This window comes from Leuresthes tenuis, unplaced genomic scaffold (genome assembly GCF_036924035.1).
Source record: "Leuresthes tenuis unplaced genomic scaffold, fLeuTen1.0.hap1 SCAF_1, whole genome shotgun sequence".
In the NCBI taxonomy this organism is placed as follows: Eukaryota; Metazoa; Chordata; class Actinopteri; order Atheriniformes; family Atherinopsidae; genus Leuresthes; species Leuresthes tenuis.
This window is the reverse complement of record NW_027325355.1, coordinates 12,441,904-12,460,589: the sequence shown is the minus strand read 5'-3', so window position 1 is coordinate 12,460,589 and position 18,686 is coordinate 12,441,904. Positions and strand designations below refer to the sequence as shown.

The following is an 18,686-nucleotide window of genomic DNA, read 5'->3' as shown; positions in this document are numbered from 1 at the left end:
AGTGTAAAATGAAAACATTTTAACATTGTGGGTCCTGGTCCTGGCTGTGGCTCTGTGGTTGGGTGCTTTCAGCTCTCAGTCTGGTGTGCTTGAAGGTTTCTGCCCAGTTTTCCCTCCTCATGCCTGATCTGAGCTCTCAGCTGCTGTTTTTCACAGCAGGACGACACTCGACTTCATGAGGTTGCTAAAACAGCAGCTTCATTGTTTTAGTGACGTTTCCAGTCCAGTTGGTTGCGGGACAGACATCAGACCGCTCAGAAAAACACAACCGCTGTGAGAGGAAGATTTTCACCTTTGCAACATTTTGCTTTGAACCTCTTAAAAACGAATGTGTTGAATGTTTACAGCAGGAAAACCAAGAATATTGTAAACTTTTGATCATCACACGTGTGCGACCTTCCAGCTGTTTTTCAGCTTCCAGGAAGTCTGGTCTGTGATGGATCCTGATAGAAAAGCATGACTCAGTTATTTCAGAATAAAACTCTCTGCAGAAACAAGTTTTGTTTTAACGGAGAGGTGGAAGATTTACACATTTAATGGGGTAAATAAGTCCAGTCAGATATCAATATATGATCCAAATCTTCAACAATCAAACAAACAACAATGTAGTAACATCTCTGTGAAACATCAGCATCAGATTCATTGAATCATTTACGCTTTAAGGAAGCACGGCTGCATTTAGGTTGAAGTTCAGCTTTATTATTGTGAATAATTAGCAGAGAAGACAGACAGGAAACAGAACAGATAGAAGGAAAACAATATTTAGAATAGATAACACCATATTAACACAAACACTCAGTTCTGCTGCTTTCTTTATATGATCCATGTTTTTTTAAAAGCTTTTGAAACAAACTAAAACACATTTGAATAGAAAGACACATCTGCCTCCCCCCCCCCAACAATTTGACCCAATTTTCTGAGGTCTTAGTAAGATGTATGAGACAGGCTTTGGTCAAACTCTCTGCTGATGTCATCACAGAGTCATCACACCTATGACAAGTTAACCAGGAAGAAAGTTTTCGAACAGAACTCGACTGTCTCTGACAGAACTGAGTAATTCTATCAGTTTAAACCAGAGTCCCTAAACATTGGAGCAGAATCAGTGAAGGTCTGTCAGCAGGTTGGAAATTCATCTTGGCTGATTGCAGCTCAGTGATTCCTCTCTGATATCACAGTTTGTCACATGTGCAGCAAACTAACTGCAGCTGACATCAACTGAATGGTCTCAGTTGAAGTGAGCTGCAGAGAAACACAACATACTGATATTCAGTGTGAAGCTTTGACTGGAAACACACAGAAAAACAACATCCTGGAAGAATGGCATCTTCCATCTTTAAAGGACTGGAAGAGGAAGAAGTTTCCAAGGAATCATTTAGAAGAGTATCAAACAGAAACTGATTGAATCCATGAATCTGAAAAGGTGTTTCTGAGTGAAAGAGACAGACATGTACAGACTGAACTATCTGTTCAACAGTGATTCTCTGACAGGAGGAAACTCTTTAAACTCAACACAGAGACACTGAGGAAACAGGTGAACATAACCTGAACCCAAATCCAGGATGCAGAGGTTCTTCAGTGAATGTGGTGTTGAAGGTGTGGAGGTGGATCAGTGTGTCAGAGGAGACTCTGTAGAAGGACAGAGTGCCAGCAGGACGGTCCACATACACTGCTGCTCTGTGAGAGACAGAGGAGGAGGAGGAGGAGGAGGAGGAGGAGGAGGAGGGGATGGGTGTTTCTCGGTTATTGTGCCTGACAGAGTAACCAAAATAATCAGAGCAGCTCAGATGCCAGGACTGATCATTGTATCCAAACATACAGTCTCTGTCTCCTCTCCTGCTGATTCCTCTGTAACTCACTGATATATAAACTCCTCCTCTCCACTCGACCTCCCAGTAACAGCGACCAGTCAGAACATTTCTACACAGCAGCTGACACCACTCATCAAATCTGTCTGGATGATCAGGATATGACTGAACCTCCTCCACATGTGTCACCTTCCTGTTGTTGTCAGACAGTTTCAGGTTTCTGTTCACTGTGTTTGTGTCGATTGTGAGTTGACAGGAATCTGATGGAGAGAACAAACACAATCCAGCTGCAGTTATTGATCTATCATCTGTTCACTTTGATCAATGAGTGATGTGACTACGGCTGGGTATATAACTTCGGTTCTTTTAAGGCACCGACCAAAATGCTTCGGTAGTACCGCTTATCAAAACATGCCTCGTCTTTCCGTGCCAAGTTTTGGTACCCAGAGATTGATCAATGTGATAAAGAACTGATCATGCTACCCTCGATTGGCTGTATTAACGTTACACTTTGCAACATGCAGGAAAAAATGGTTACACCCACAGACGGGATTCACGTGTATCTGCGTCAGGAACTGTAGTTGTGTGCATGTTGTCAAACCGGTTAAACAATGCCACCGAGGTCAAAAGCGTGGCTCCATTTCACCAAGATTGACGCCAATAGTGCGCTATGCAACATATGCCAAAAAGTATTTGTTGCTAAGGAAAGCAACACGACTAATTTAATTAATTATTTTACCGTGCACAAAATCAATTTAGGAGCAGAAAGTTGCTCCGTGTTTTACTGCAAGAAGGTCTGACTGCAATCATCCTCCTCTCAGCATTCAGCACAGATCCTGCTTCATCTAAGAGTACAGAGGACGGCGCAGTGTGTGGCATTTTAACAGGTAAATTAACGTTCAGCGAAATCTGGCAGTAATCTTAATGTTACTGCAACTTTCATACGTGCAGAAAGCAGACATGTTGACTTTTCTGGAAAGTATCCTCAGTATGTAGGATTAGACGTAGTATTAGACACCAATCTGTCACTTGTTTGCAACTGTTTTGCACTGGAAATTATTTGTTGTTAATTTTTTCCATAAGAAAACTGCTTGGATTGGAAAAATACTGAGCTGAAAAATAAAACTGAAGATTTGTACTGTTATGTGGAATGTAATTTCCTGTTTGTTAGAATTGATATAATAAAATTGGTATCGGTATTGGTACCGGAATCGAAATTTTTTTATTGATACCCAGCCCGAGATGTGACAGTGTGAAGATGGTTGGATGTCATGAATCAGATGAAGAACACACTTACACTTCCTCAGACCTGGTGTCAACCATTGTTCTCCAGCAGGCTCCACCCTGAAAGAAGGAAGGGGGTCAGAGGTCAGAAAAATGAGGAAAGAAAATAAAGTGATGAAAGAAAAGAACAATGGGCCTCATGCAAGAACATTTTTGTATTTTTATTCTAAATTTCTCTCACTTTTTTCGGAAAAAGGTCTCGTACGAACACGCCATGTCAGATTCAACAAACGCTCTTAACTTTGGAAAAAGTGTGTACACGACCTGCGTAAATAGGCGCATTCGGACACAGAGTTCTAGGAACGCAGTTCTATGAACTGTCCACCTCGAATTTAGTCATTTCAGTTTCATTTTGCATTTGCACATAAGTCGGGGACCTTGGTCGGGACTGATGTGACGTAACCGTCTGCGACAGTGACGTGTTACTGTAGCGCCACTCAACAACAAAACAAAACCCACGAAAAGTAAGGAGAGAAGAAAACAAAACAACACCACCAAGAAGCTAACATGTAGAGCGAGGAATCCACCGTGTTCATGGTCTGCATGACGGTAATATTAATCATGGACGATCACATCAGGCATCTAAGATGGAGGCTGGAAGAGCACACAGCGAGAGTCAGGAGACGAAGAATCGAGCAGCAGGCGACACTTCTTCGTTTCATGAAGGAAAGAAGGAGAGCAGAGCGCCACAGACAAAGGAGACGACATGCAAGTTTAACTTATTAAACATGCGTCGTTTGTTACATGTCATATGAATAAATATTTCAGACAAGTGGCATAGCTACCAACCACCAAACACCTACGTCATGTGTTTCTATGGAACCCAGAAAGGACCCTGCCTCGGAGAAGGAGCTAAAATGGTTCTAGGAACTGAGGGCCGTGGTCCCGAGTTCCTGTATGTCCGATTGCGCGAAAAAACAGCCTAGTTCCTGAAAAGGTTATAGGAACTGCAAAATGTTCCTACAGTGGGAATGCACCTATTGATGAATGTGCACGTGCACGAGGATAGTATATTTGCATATTCCATGCCCAGCATAATACCATATAAGGCTACGTTTCCGTTCTCCTGTGTCAGGAAGTGTTGAGTCGTGAGAATGACATTAAGGCGCAAATAGAACAACTTTACGGGCTCTTTGATTGAAGTTCTGCTTTCAGAGATCCAAAAAGGAAAATCTGTAATTTTTAGCAGTGTCACCAGTGGAATTATGGGACCTGCTAAAGCGAAGAAAGTAATTACGACTGCTGTTAATTCCGTGTCACCTGTAGTTCGTAATGTCACAGAAAAAAAAGAAAAAATGGCTTGATATGAAAATGGCTTAAAAATAATTAAAAATGTCTCGCCATGGGCAAGCGCTTGATGACTGCAGCTAAAGCCGTGAAATCATTTGTTGCCTCATCATGATGGCACTTTGATGGGGCGGTCCATGAGGGAGGTCTTCTGGCACCACACCTTCTGGTCTGCCTGGGCTGGTTCAGGTAGTGGGAGAAACTTGTTCATGGCAATATTGCGCCAAAAGCAGCATGCCTTCCATAGAGCAGCCCTCCCCCCTCCCCGCTGTATCACGACACACCAGGCCTTCAGCTCACAAGTGCGCTCCACAACAGCAAAGGTGCTTTGACACGTCTATTTGTGCAGTCTATTGCTCCGACTATGTTTGGCAGTCCAGTCAAGGCCCTGGCCTTGTTATATACAGAGTCAAATTAACCTTCAATTAGTGCATTATTTAATTAGTACATTATTAAGCGGACTACATAACTCCTACGACAGGTCTGGATCACTCGTAAATTCTGGTCGTACCTGAAAGAAAACTTAAAATACGAAAACATTGGTGAATGTGCAGATTCTCTTAAATAACTCATACGCACGACTTAAGAACAAATCTGTTTATACAACAGTTCTTGTATGAGGCCCAATGGATGCAAGGAAATCTGTCTGAGCTCCTGCTGAAGTTGAGAAGCACCAAATGTTGTCTGCAGTCAGATTATGGAGATGAAGTTTCTGTCTCTGAATTCAATTCTTCAAGTTTGGAAGAATTTTCACTTTGATTTTTCACTCATTTCTGAATCCAAATATGAGCTTTAAAACTTCTAATAAAATCACTTCAGTTTCTGACATCATGGTCTCTCCTGGTGTTCACATTGTTTCTGCTGATTCCTCCTCTCAGTATGTTCCAGGGCAGCCAAACATCCAGATCCTTTCTCAGACCCATTGGTCCATCTGAATGCTGCACAGCCAGCCAGGGGAAGACATTCATCTAGAAAAGTTAGACTAGAAACACTCCCCTCATTCCACCCTCCATACTGAACATTAAAGGCTCACAATAAGATCAGAGGAGAATCTATAGTCATTGGAAGTATATCAGCTGCCAGGTGTTGTGATTTTATTGATGAGAATCAGAATAATTTATTTCAGCCTGATCACTTTACAGGAATCTGAAACAGACCAAAAAGCCTCCAGCCTCTTCCTCTCCTTCCCCCAGTGTCCCTCTCTTCCTGTTTCTCTGGAATTCCCTGGATAGTGTTTATTGGATTGTCTGCAACATTTTCTTTTTTTTTCTTCATCCCAGCCAGAGATGGGATGAAGAACAACCAAACACAGCTCCAGTTCAACTTTGGTCTACTTGGTTCTCATCTGGAAGGACGGTCAGAACCACAGAAGGGCAGAACTCTTTGGACCTGGTACTGTGTGCTCTCTGAGAAAGCTCATCTGCTTCCACAGTCTGACTGCTACACACTACACTAACACAATGACATCAGCCACTGGGACACACAAACACAGTCAGATGTAGAGCTATCTGGCCTTAAGACGAGCATCAGCTGTGGAGGAACACCTGAGCACAGAGACTGAACAGCAACACAGAACCACGTTAACAGAGGACACACTCAGTGCACACACACTGGCCACTGAGACGGGCCTCTATCAGAGATCATGGCTCCCTGTGGAGCAGAGAGGATGTACACAGTCCAACAGCAACACTGTGGAGACACAGCTACACTTTCTAACACAATGTGACTCATTCTAACAGCTGCCTGAAAAGGATCTGAAGAAATGTCCCTTCATATACCCACAGTTCTCCTTCTGCCCAGCACGGACAAACTGCCCGTTCTGTTAGGAGAAATGAAGCAGAGCTGGACCAGGCTTTGTCTCTGCTGTGGATGGCTTCAGAGAGCTGTGGAGAACCAAGGACTGGATCCGGTTCTGATTCTGTGCTTTTATAAGGGCCACATCTGTCAGCAGGAACATTCAAACACTGTGAAAAGTCTTCCAGAGTCACGGCAGGATCAGTAACAGAGAATTTATGATCAGAGTCATTTCAAACATCCTGAAGATTCAAATGCTTCTCATTTCCTGTACTGACCATTAGAGACTGAGTGATTTTAGTGTCTCTGATACAGGTGATTGTGAAGATCCACAAATATCTGCTGTTTCTGTTCAGCCAGTGTTTCTGCTGTGAGCAAAGGAAAAAGGCTCCTACATGTGTGATTGTTCATGTAACACTCAGCAGGAAGCAAAAACACAGGGCTGAGTGCAGGACAGAGAACATGTTTCCAGCTCTTCCTCCTCTATCAGACATTGTGTGTGGCTGCAGCAGGCCTCTCCATACCTGAGTTTGTGTGGATCCTTCAGTGCAGCCCTCAGCAGCTTCACTCCTGAGTCTCCTGGATGGTTGTAGCTCAGGTCCAGCTCTCTCAGATGGGAGGGGTTGGAGGTCACAGCTTCAGCCAGAGAAGCACAGCCTTCCTCTGTGATCAGACAGCCTGACAGGCTGCAGACACACAAAACAACACAGAAACTCTGAGAGAACTGCTCTGAAACTGAAGCTGAATATCATTAAATGTTCAGAGAAACTGGAACTCTCTCACATTACTGACTTTGTGTCTTCATAAATCTAAGTTAGAATCAAACTACACACACATGGATGAACCTGATTTCCTATTTTAGCCAGAAATACATGCAGACACTCCCCTACTGAGTCCTTTTCAGATAAAATATGGTCTGCACCACAGTGAGAGCAGCAGTAAAGAAGAAGCTGATTTAACAAATGTGAAACTGAGACGCTCATCAGTGAAGCAGAGAAAATTAAATCTGTTTTATTTGCTGATCTTAGTTCTGGAAACAGAAGAAAAGCTGCTGGATGGAAAAAAGAAACAGACGAATCAACTCTATAAAGTCTGAACAAAGGACCCTGCAGAGGTAAAAAAAAGAAATGGTGGCATCATAAACGAGTCAACACATCAGTTGGCAGAAGGACAATATCGGGGCGATGGGCTGAGGACCGGTGTTGTTCCAAAAAGTGATGGTCCACCAGAAACTGGTCTGATTCTGTGGGAGCGTGTGCAGGCTGTTGGCACTGTATCACTCCATGTATTTACCTCTGCTGCTTCAGTGCTTTGGATCAAACTGTTACAGCGTTCAAACACACATCATTTTATGTCTGGGCTTATAATAAAGGGATGTCTTTGTGAAACTTTGAACTTTGCTTCCAATTAAGCTGATTTTTGGTGGCAGAGTTTCAGAGTTGATTAGAACCAGGTCTACATTAAAGCTTAATGTGATTGGAGCTGTATTAAGACATTGTTTCCAATGTTCTGGCTGTGTGTATGTCTTATCCTTAATGTTTACAACGTGTACTGTAACTGAATTGTACTGTGTTGAATAGAATTAACAGATTGAATGTACATGGTATTAAACATATATTGTTAATGGGAGTTTCCTTTCAGTCGATTCAACACATGTAGGATGGGATATCATGCCCTGGCAGAAGACACCTCGAGTCACGCCTTCAGGCAAATGACGTGTGAGTCAGCCCCACCTGCACTGTATATACAGTCATCAGGAATGACTCCTCAGTTCTTATGCTCTTCACTTCGCTAAGAACGCCTCTGTTGATTTCAGACTCCCTAGTTTCTGCTAGTTAGCCTTGTTCTCCCTTAAGGCTACAGCGAACTCTGAATTACCACTCTTGTTGGTGTTAGTCACTGCTTCAGCTGGTTTCAGGTTGTCATTTTGGTGACAAGCTTACTGTCTCGCTATGAGCACCAAGTTAAAACACGTGAAACAAAACTCCTCTATTCGCCACTGTCCTCAGGGGTGCAGCTTATTGCTTAATGAGAAGGACCAGCATGAAGCGTGCCCCGTCTGTCTGGGGATCGTCCACGCTAGGAAAGCGTTGATGGAGCCTGAGGCTTGTGCGTTCTGTCGCCAGCTTCCGTGCTCAACCCATCGAGACTCATTTTCAGTTGGAAGCAGAATGACAGTGATTAGTAACATTATTCCCTTAAATTCTTACAGCATGATGAAAACTGCTTTAAAGACATAAACACAACAAATATTTCATGATTTCATTCTCACGGTACATGCAATACATAAAATCTTGATGAGTCACAAAATACTAGAAATGATGGTAAATGGACTTTTCTAGTCTAACAGACCACTCAAAGCACTTCACTACATGCCGCATTCACCCCACTCACACAGCACGTCTTACGATACATAACTACGTGCTTTTTCTAATCATTCATACACACATTCATACCCCAATACACTGGGAGGCAACGTGGGGTTCAATGTCTTGCCACTTGACAAGGACGCTTCGACAAGCAACGGAAGCCGGAGTCAAACCACCGACCTTCCGATTGGTGGGCGACTGCTCTTCCTCCTGAGCTACAGCCGCCCCTTATTTAAGTATGAATCTTATTGACAAGCATACCTCACAACACTCAACAAGGAATGCACACAATAGATATGATGGTCCTTTTAGTCATTAAATGTGCAAATTGGAAAATCCGATAGTTTCTTCAATCATCAAACATATAACAACGGGTACAAATATGAAAGCCTTTATTGTGCAAATTAAGTGCTATATGGAGATAATAGTGCGACAAGCATTGTTCACCTGCCAGCTGTCTTGAAGGCTGTGCCAAAATACTTATGGAGCTAATGAATGGGAAAAACTTAATTTGTACAGGTGTGTAGGGTTTCCACGTCACATACGGTTCACATTACAAACCTCAAATTATTTAAGATGTTACAAAATAAAATAAACTTTATGTTCATAATCCATCCCATGTTATCAATTTTATAAAAAAAAATAGCAGCACAAACAGAAATCTTAATGTGGTCCTTAGCTGTTTGCCAGATGACAACTACGACGTATTGTCCTCAGGTCAATGTACCGCCACCACTGCTGCGCCAGCAAGCCAAGATGACACATCATTCATCTTGCTGTATCGTTGTCCCCTCCTCCTGCTCAAAAAGCTCTGAAGCAGAGATACATCAGCTGGATACATGGACAATCACTTGTTGCCATAGAGCCAAAGTTTGATCTGAGGAAGAAGCAGACCGAAGTGCTGCGTAGTGTTATTACCAGACGCGATGTGAGACCCACAACAGTGAGTGCTCACAAACCTGCAGTACCGCCGCCTCCCGTGAAGAGGGCAGCATTCTCCGTGGGTACAGGGTCCCAGTCAATGAAGCCGCAAAACCCTGGTAAAATTTCCCTCCAGTCAGCCTGCAGTAAAGGTCCACCACTACGCCTGCAGAGAGACTTGACTCCTTGCGAGAAGAACCCACAGACCTCCCAGCTGTGGAACTGCACGGACAGGAGCTTCAGCTGCAGGGAGACGTGGCTACCACACAACTGCTGCCACCCAAGAGGCGCCATCTTTGTTCAGTTCTTGGACCGTGTCCCAAAAGACATTGTGTTCCCCTGACACAGTGTCTCAAGCACGATTTCCCCTCTCACACAAGTGCACTTATGTTGCCTCAGGTTGCCCTCAGTTCGGGTGTATTAATTGTTTCTCAGGGACTCATAGCAAAAGTTACCTATGCTTGTGTAAACGTTCCAGATGTTTCAATAAAGAGTGCAATTTGTATTGAAAAAGTCTGTGCGTGACCGAGAGGGTAGTCAGCCAATGTTGTCCACACAAAGATCACCTCTAACAGTTCTACAGGTCAGTTGCTTGGCAGCCTGCCTGCTTCTCTGGTGCACATTTGCGCCCACTCCGTGGATAGCAAGAACCGTTGCTATGGGTTACCGGCTACATTTCCGACATGAAACCAGCGCATTACATTTGGGTTGTAAATTAATGTTTTGTAGGAAACTGAGCAGTGGGAGTTCTGGGAGAGGAAATAAACTCTCTGTTGGAAAAGAAAACAATACAAGTTGTTCCCACCTTGGAGGCAAACAAAGGCTGCTACAGCCGTTATTTCGTTGTTCCAAAGAAAGGAGGGGGGCTCCGCCCTATTTTAGACTTGCGAGTGTTGAACAAATACAGAGGAACGTACAAGTTCAGGCAGCTGCTGAACGCAGTCGGCCCGGGAGATTGGTTTGCATCAATCGATCTCAAAGACGTTTACTTTCCCATAGTAATTAATCCAGACTACAGACAGTTTCTGAGGTTTGTGTTCGAGGGCATTGTCCTATGGATCCCTGGTGGGGCCCTTCGGTCTGTCGCTCGCTCCCTGCACCTTTACGAAGTGTGTTGAAGCAGCGCTAGCTCTCCAAAGAGGGGTATCGGCATCCTAGCATATCTGGACAATTGGGCTTTCACAGAGAGTTCCAGAGAGCAAGTTGCAGCACACCTGTCGCTTGTTTGGTCTCACATCCAGACGATGGGGTTTTATGTGAATTTTCAGAAAAACTCACTGATCCCAAGTCAGCAGCACAGAGAGTGCATCTGTTTTGCACTCAGTTTCCATTAGATTGCTCTAAGGTGACTTTATGCCCAAATGCAGCTTTCTTACCTCAAGTTATTCCATCTGACTACAGCTTCATTATGATGGAGCTCTACACCCCTCCTTTTGAAACTGAAGAGCAGAGGTGGTAACATTCCCTGTGCCCAGTGCATTCGTTGCATGCTGACATTGACCGCACACAGATTGTGTGTTTATGTGACCTGTTGTTTGTATGTTTTGTCCATCCAGCAAGGGGCAAAGCTCTGTCTCGACAGAGACTGTCTCATTGGATTGTAGGGTAAGGCTACTTCTCTACCTTACAGCAGCAGGGGTCTCCCTCCACCTCATGGTGTCAGAGCTCATTCAACCAGGGTCGTGGCAGCATCATGGCCCTGTTTATACGAGTTTCTGTGGGTGATGTCTGTGCTGCAGCCAGTTGGTCATCACCACACACTTTTGTTCAGTTCTACTGCTTGGATACGACAAGCCCTTCGGTGGCTCACTCTGTTCTTTCTGCTGGGTCTGAACTGCACTCGGGTGCTAGTTCTGACTCAGGTTTGACGGCTGCTTTGCGGGGCGTGTATATGTGTCCCAGACTATATGGGTTGTACCGAGTGAATCGACTGAAAGGGAACGTAATGTCATGCATATAAGGTAAGTTAGAAGGAACGAGGTACAACACTTGTTGACAACTTGTTTGCCCCGCCCATCAGTTGGGCTCAGGAGGACAACTCACTCAAATAACTTTGCCTGAATCTTCACTCTAAATTATTTATTGGATGAAAACGCAGCCCAAAGGAAACTGACCAAATGACCCAAAAAAGACATTCTTCCAGGTTCAGGTTGTGGGCCAGGTTAAAGATTCAGGCAAATCCCTGTGGTGTCAGAGGCCTAAAGCTGCTGTAACAATCATACAAAGACCATCCACAGGTGTTCTGTTAGCTGTTCATAAAAACAGTTTGATGAATCCTGACCTGAGTGTTTCCAGTCTGCAGTTTGGATTCTTCAGTCCAGCAGACACCTGCTTCACCCCTGAATCCTGCAGGTTGTTGTTACTCAGGTCCAGTTCTGTCAGACTGGAGGACTGGGAGCTGAGAGCTGAGGACAGAGCTGCACATCCTTCATCTGAGAGGTTACAGACACTCAGCCTGAAGAGACAATTACAGAGAAAAAGAACAGTTGGGATCAGAATCAATCACCTCTAATGCTGAATGTGGACTGAAAGACCACTTATAGGGAACATCAGGTTTATAAGCCTGTGATCATGTCCATGCGGTGGTTTTTAATGCTCAAAGACACATCAAGAGTGAAACATGGAGTCCACATGGTGGCTGAGCCTGTCCACCTTGGAACTGCAGCTTATCAGAGACAACCTCAGAATCTTATTCAAACAGCAGAGGGTTTCATTGGGAACAAACCTTAGGAACTAATCCCATCAGATTGATGGTGGGGCTGACTTCAGAGCTGCCAACCAGGAACAAAGTCTAACATTTATCAGCACATCATTCCCTTTGTGATAATGCAATCATCTCCGTGATGTAATCTCAATGTTATTATTTCACAAATCATCTGAGAGGAGAGACAGGTGAAGGGGAGATTATTGTACTGGAGCTGACAACAGCTCATTTTATTGTCTGGACAATAACAGCTTCACAAATGTGTTAATCTGTCTAAATACTTTGTCTCGTCATTTCCTGTTTTATTTTGAAAAATCACTAACTTTCCCCTCTCCTTTCAGGTATCTTGCCCTTCCTCCCGTGTCAAGTGTCTGATTGTCTTCCCTGATTCCCAAGTGTTTCCACCTGTTCCCCTTGGTCCCTCATGTGTTCAAATAGTCTGTGTTTCCCTTGTCTTGTGCCAGTATGTTGCCTCTTGCCACGAGCCTCAATCTAGCCTTCTTGTCACAGTCTTGCCTCAAGCCTGCAGTCGAGCGACTCTCCTGCAGAGCATATTTATTTGTCAATTATTCACAGTCATAGCTAATGTATTTATTAAATCCATGGTAAGTGTTTCATAGCCTGTTTTGTTCCTCCCGTTTGGAGAGATTTTTGGTTTGATAATATTTAATAGAAACCTCTGCTAGCGGAGCCACTTATTTATTGTTCTTGAAAGGTTTTGTGCCGCCATTAAAGGCGAGTTTAAGATTACAGCTAATGTTTCATAATGCCTCTGTTTTTTCGGGTCGGGTCGTGGGGGCAGCAGCTTGAGCAGAGAAACCAGACGTCCCTGTATCCTAACCAGATGCCCGAGCCACCTCATCTGGCTCCTCTCGATGCGGAGGAGCAGCGGTTTTACTCCGAGCCCCTCCCGGATGACTGAGCTTCTCACCCTATCTCTAAGGAAGAGCCCAGACACCCTGCGGAGGAAACCCATTTCAGCCGCTTGTATTCGCAATCTCGTTCTTTCGGTCACTACCCACAACTCGTGACCATAGGTGAGGATGGGAACGTAGATTCACCAGTCAATCGAGAGCTTTGCCTTCTGGCTCAGCTCCTTCTTCACAACGACGGGTCGGTCATACAACCGGTGCAGCGTCCGCAGTGTTGCGGGCTCTGCACCAACCCACCCGTCAATCTCACACTCCATTCGTCCCTCACTCGTGAACAAGATCCCGAGATACTTGAACTCCTCCACTTGGGGAAGGATCTCATTCCTGACCCGGAGAGAGCATTCCACCATTTTCTGGCTGAGGACCATGGTCTCGGATTTGGAGGTGCTGCTAAATGCTAAATCATTTCCTGTAATTCATGAGTTCATGTGTGTGTGCTGTGCAGACTAGATCAGAGGACAGTCACACAGATCTGGAGACTTTTACATTGTGGATTTTTCAGATTATTGCTTCATAGAGACTGTATGAAGCTGAAACAGCAGATAAACCTGACCTGAGAGTTTCCAGGTTACAGTGTGGACTCTGCAGTCCATCAGACAGCTGCTTCACTCCTGAGTCACAGATACTCAGGTCCAGTTCTGTCAGACTGGAGGACTGGGAGCTGAGAGCTGAGGACACAGCTGCACATCCTTCATCTGAGAGGGTACAGCTACTCAGTCTGAGGAGAAAATAATTAAATCAGTAGTAATCTGTGACTTTCTCTCCTATAAAAATAACAGCAGTATATTCATACACATCCCTCTATATCTGTACTTACACAGTCCTGGCAGCATGGGCGGGCATTGGGGAGCCATGCCCGCCCATGGAGTCAGCTGTGCCCTGGACTAAAAGCAAAGTTTTCTGTTTATTTTATTTGTTTTTTTTTTTCGTAGGAGTAGCCTTCTTTTAAATCTATCTATATTGATTTGTCAATCATACAATCCGACCAATGAGTTAAGGCAACGTGTTAGCCAATTACAAAGCTTATGGTCAGAGCAGTAAATTGCCATTTATTACTGCAAGTAATAAACATGGATATACAAAATTATTTACACAAAAATACAAGGACAACTGACATTAGAGATAACAATCATGCTGAGAGGGTTAGCTATGGCAGCTAGGGAGGACGAGTAGCAGCGCCAAGCAGCGTGACTCATCCGAATGTAATAAATGTGAGTGACGACAACAACCAAGGTTCATGACAAAATTACAGCTACGATGAAGAGCAACAGGCCATTGCAGCCCAGTGACCTTGGCACAAAAAAGCCCCAAAGACCATTCATGCAGAACCTTTCACATGGAAATAATAAATTAGAAAATTCTGCTGTAGAATGACCTGTTCTTGTTTCTGAATGAGTGGAAGGGCAGGGTTTTAAGGTTTCACACAGTCAACTAACGTCACCTGGCTGCCACTACTAGAAGTGGTTTAAACCAGGTATGTACTTACAGAGCTTTGTTGGATTCTTTGACCACTGGTAGCAGCCTCAGAAGAGCCTCCTCTGAAGCAGAGTATTTCTGCAGGTCAAACACATCCAGATCTTTCCCTGATGACAGTAAGATGAAGACCAGAGCTGACCACTGAGCAGGAGACAGTTTATCTGTGGAGAGACTTCCTGAACTCAGGGACTGTTGGATCTGCTCCACTAGAGAACGATAATTCAGTTCATTCAGACAGTGGAACAGATTGATGCTTCTCTCTGCAGACAGACTCTCACTGATCTTCTTCTTGATGTAATCGACTGTTTTCTGATTGGTCTGTGAGCTACTTCCTGTGTGTGTCAGCAGGCCTCGTAGGAGACTCTGATTGGTCTGCAGTGAAAGACCCAGGAGGAAGCGGAGGAACAGGTCCAGGTGTCCATTTGGACTCTGTAAGGCCTTGTTCACAGCACTCTGGTAGAAGAGAGTCTCTGTTAGTGTTTTAGACTTTTGAGACTTTGATTGTTCTTCCATCAGGTTGACTCCAGAGTTGATGAAGGTCAGATGGACATGAAGAGCAGCCAGAAACTCCTGAACACTCAGATGGATGAAGCAGAACACCTTCTCCTGGTACAGCCCTCTCTCCTCTTTAAAGATCTGTGTGAACACTCCTGAGTACACTGAGGCTGCTGAGATATTGATGCCACACTCTGTCAGGTCTGATTCATAGAAGATCAGGTTTCCTTTCTGCAGCTGCTCAAAAGCCAGTTTTCCCAGAGACTCAATCATCTTCCTGCTCTCTGGACTCCAGTGTGGATCTGTCTCAGCTCCTCCATCATACTTGACCTTCTTCACTTTGGCCTGAACCACCAGGAAGTGGATGTACATCTCAGTCAGGGTCTTGGGCAGCTCTCCTCCCTCTCTGGTTTTCAACACATCCTCCAGAACTGTAGCAGTGATCCAGCAGAAGACTGGGATGTGGCACATGATGTGGAGGCTTCGTGATGTCTGGATGTGGGAGATGATGCTGCTGGCCTGCTTCTTATCTCTGAATCTCTTCCTGAAGTACTCCTCCTTCTGTGGGTCAGTGAACCCTCTGACCTCTGTCACCATGTCAACACAGTCAGGAGGGATCTGATTGGCTGCTGCAGGTCGTGTGGTTATCCAGAGGCGAGCAGAGGGAAGCAGTTTCCCCCTGATGAGGTTTGTCAGCAGCACATCCACTGAGGTGGACTCTGCAACATCAGTCAGGGGCTCCTTGTTGTGGAAGTCCAGAGGAAGTCGACACTCATCCAGACCGTCAAAGATGAACACAACCTGGAACTCTTCAAAGCTGCAGATTCCTGCTTCTTTGGTTTCAGTAAAGAAGTGATGAACAAGCTCCACCAAGCTGAACTTTTTCTCTTTCAGCACATTCAGCTCTCTGAAAGTGAATAGAAACATGAACTGGATGTCCTGGTTGGCTTTGCCTTCAGCCCAGTCCAGAGTGAACTTCTGTGTTAAGACTGTTTTCCCAATGCCAGCCACTCCCTTTGTCATCACTGTTCTGATTGGTTCATCTCTTCCAGGTGGGAGTTTAAAGATGTCTTCTTGTCTGATGGTTGTTTCTGCTCTGTCTGCTTTCCTGGATGCTGTTTCAATGTGTCTGATCTCATGTTCATCATTGACCTCTCCAGTCCCTCCCTCTGTGATGTAGAGCTCTGTGTAGATCTGATTCAGAAGGGTTGGGTTTCCTGCTTTAGAAATCCCCTCAAACACACACTGGAACTTCTTCTTCAGAGCAGATTTATGTCGGAAAACTGGGTCAAAAAGTTCTAAATAAACACGACAAATAAGATCAGTCAATACAATACACAGAAAATCTTCAAACCTTTAATTTATCTGAGAATGAGTATTTGAACATGTGTTGTTCTGTGTGTTGAGACATCAGTAAATGTGTCATTTATCCAGCAGGTTAAATCTTTAGAGAAATCCTCTTACTGCTCTGCAGACGGTCAGCCAGCTCCTCCTGCTTCATTCTCCTCAGGAATTGAACTGTGATCTTCACTAATGCCTCTCTGCTGCTCCTCTGCTCTTCATCCTCATCCTCCCTCTGACGCTCTAAGCATTCTGGGTAATCTGGATTCAGAACCTTCTGGATCTTCTTCAGCTCCTCCTTCACAAAAGTGACCATGTTGTCCTCCAGCAGCTGGAACAGAATACTATATGAATGAGCCAATCAGACTGAAATCATGGAGCCAAACATCAGATCCATGTTGGACACACTGACAATCCACTGGTCTACAAAGTGCAGCATGGAGATGACTGTGAACAGAATAGATGGAAAAGTAGTTGTTGTACATGTACAGACCATAAATATGGAGTCCAGCTGTGTTTGATGCTGCTGGGCAGACTGCCTACTGGGAACCTCTGAGCTCTGCTGGTCCACTCTGTGGAGGAATCATGAAGAATGAGCTCACAGTCTGTCTGTCCACACAGAGACAAACACAAGGTAAAGCTCCATGAAGTGATGTGTGGATGTGAACAGTGAATCAGAGGACTCCCTGCAGTGGGAAAGCTTTACTAGTCCTGCTGATCCCACTGAGAATCAACAGCTCAGTCTGCAGCTGCTTGGAGCTTTCAGCTCACTTTGGTTGGGTCCAACAGCTCTCAGCAACCCCTTCAGAAAGCTTTCCCTCCCTGCTGAAGTGCCCTGGAGCAAGGCAGCCAGAGCCAGTGTGTGCTTGGATCAGACTGGTTGTCCTGGGCAGCTCCCAGTGTGAAGGCCTCAGACGATGACTGTGCAACATCATCTGATGATTATTTCCCAAAGACAGGAGACAAACTTTCATTGCAGCTTCCAAAAGCTCTGTTTAGTTAACTGGAAGAAGCAGAGTTACTGTCTGTTTACCAAGTTTAATTTCAGTCTTTCAGGACAAACTTTTGTTCTGTTGCTTACTAATTTGAACTTCTCAAAGCTTTAAGCAGCTAACCAGCACCCTGGTGACTGATCCTCTCCTGAACCTGGAACACATCACACCTCCATCAGCTTGATGTGGTTCAGACGTACAGGTTTTTAATTCTAAATAAATCTATCTGTCCTCCATCCAGCAACACCTGCCACCTAAGTGGAAGTTCCTACCTACACTGTGTTAGAGCCAAAGCACAAAGGTGACACCTGCTGGACCAGCTGGTGTCCTACAGACACTCAGAAACACCTCCTCCAACATTCATTCTTTCCTCTGTGACTGCTGTGTTTGTGGAAAACATCCAACACACACCGCTTCACATATGAACATAGAAATGGATGTGAAACAGAGCTGAGCTCACATTAAACACATGTTGGAATAAAAACTGTTCAAACTGAGTCTGCTGCATTTCACTCTGTTACAACATTTACACTCAGCTCACCTCTTAAAGGATGGATCTTGGTCTGATTTGAATCTGATAGGAGGATTCATTGACCGGTCACTCTTCATGGACACACAGCTGATTCCAGGTTCAGGCCTGAGTCTCTGCTGGATCCTGACAGAAAAACACTTGTTTTCTTCAAACTAAAGTATTCAGTGATAGTGTTTGAGTCTGCAGTGAGACGGCCTGTCAGAGAGTCAGTGTGGCTGCTGTGGAACAATGTAACAGCTCCCCCTTGTGGCAGCTCTGTCACTCTGCAGGCAGACGTCAGGAGGTGTGTGAAACTGGAAGCTGGATGTAATTTTACCTGAGAGAAAACAGGAAGACTGAAGCTCTGAGATTTCAGTATGGTTCCCTGACTCATTCTTTACTGTTTGTGTGATCAGATTCATTCTGCTCTTTCAGAGACAAACTACAGCTGCACCACACTGGAAAACTGACTTTGGAATATTTAATTTTTCTGGAATATAAAGTGTCAGATTAAAAAATTAGATCTTTTCACCAGATCACATGAGCAGGTTTATTAGGAGATAATTGATAACAGATCAGTTACTAACATTACTGGGCTGATTTGGTCATTTTGTTCTTGTTTCTTCAGAAGGTCGTTTTAAACTGATGTCATTAAACACAACGTGTGAGAACGTAATATTTCTACATCAGCCGCCCTGTTCACTACATAATCAGCATCCTGTGAAAAAGCCACATCAGTGAACAGATATGCAGAAATATTCTCCCTTTGTTTTAA

General features: G+C 44.4%; 2 protein-coding genes across 2 annotated transcripts in view; one reads left to right on the top strand and one right to left on the bottom strand.

Annotated features, from left to right (window-relative positions):
• Positions 1 to 18,686, top strand: part of LOC140291809 (NLR family CARD domain-containing protein 3-like) — a 562,338-nt gene that overhangs the window by 100,302 nt on the left and 443,350 nt on the right. The gene's annotated exons all lie outside the window — the stretch shown is intronic.
• LOC140295759 (NLR family CARD domain-containing protein 3-like) lies at positions 1,108 to 16,734 on the bottom strand. The gene is made up of 7 exons (XM_072379679.1): positions 16,532 to 16,734; positions 14,583 to 16,365; positions 13,650 to 13,814; positions 11,742 to 11,915; positions 6,695 to 6,856; positions 3,103 to 3,149; positions 1,108 to 2,065 (listed from the first exon to the last, which is right to left on the bottom strand). Exons 1-7 carry the CDS (start codon positions 16,722 to 16,724, stop codon positions 1,506 to 1,508), a joined length of 3,084 nt encoding a protein of 1,027 aa, XP_072235780.1. The 5' UTR covers positions 16,725 to 16,734; the 3' UTR covers positions 1,108 to 1,505.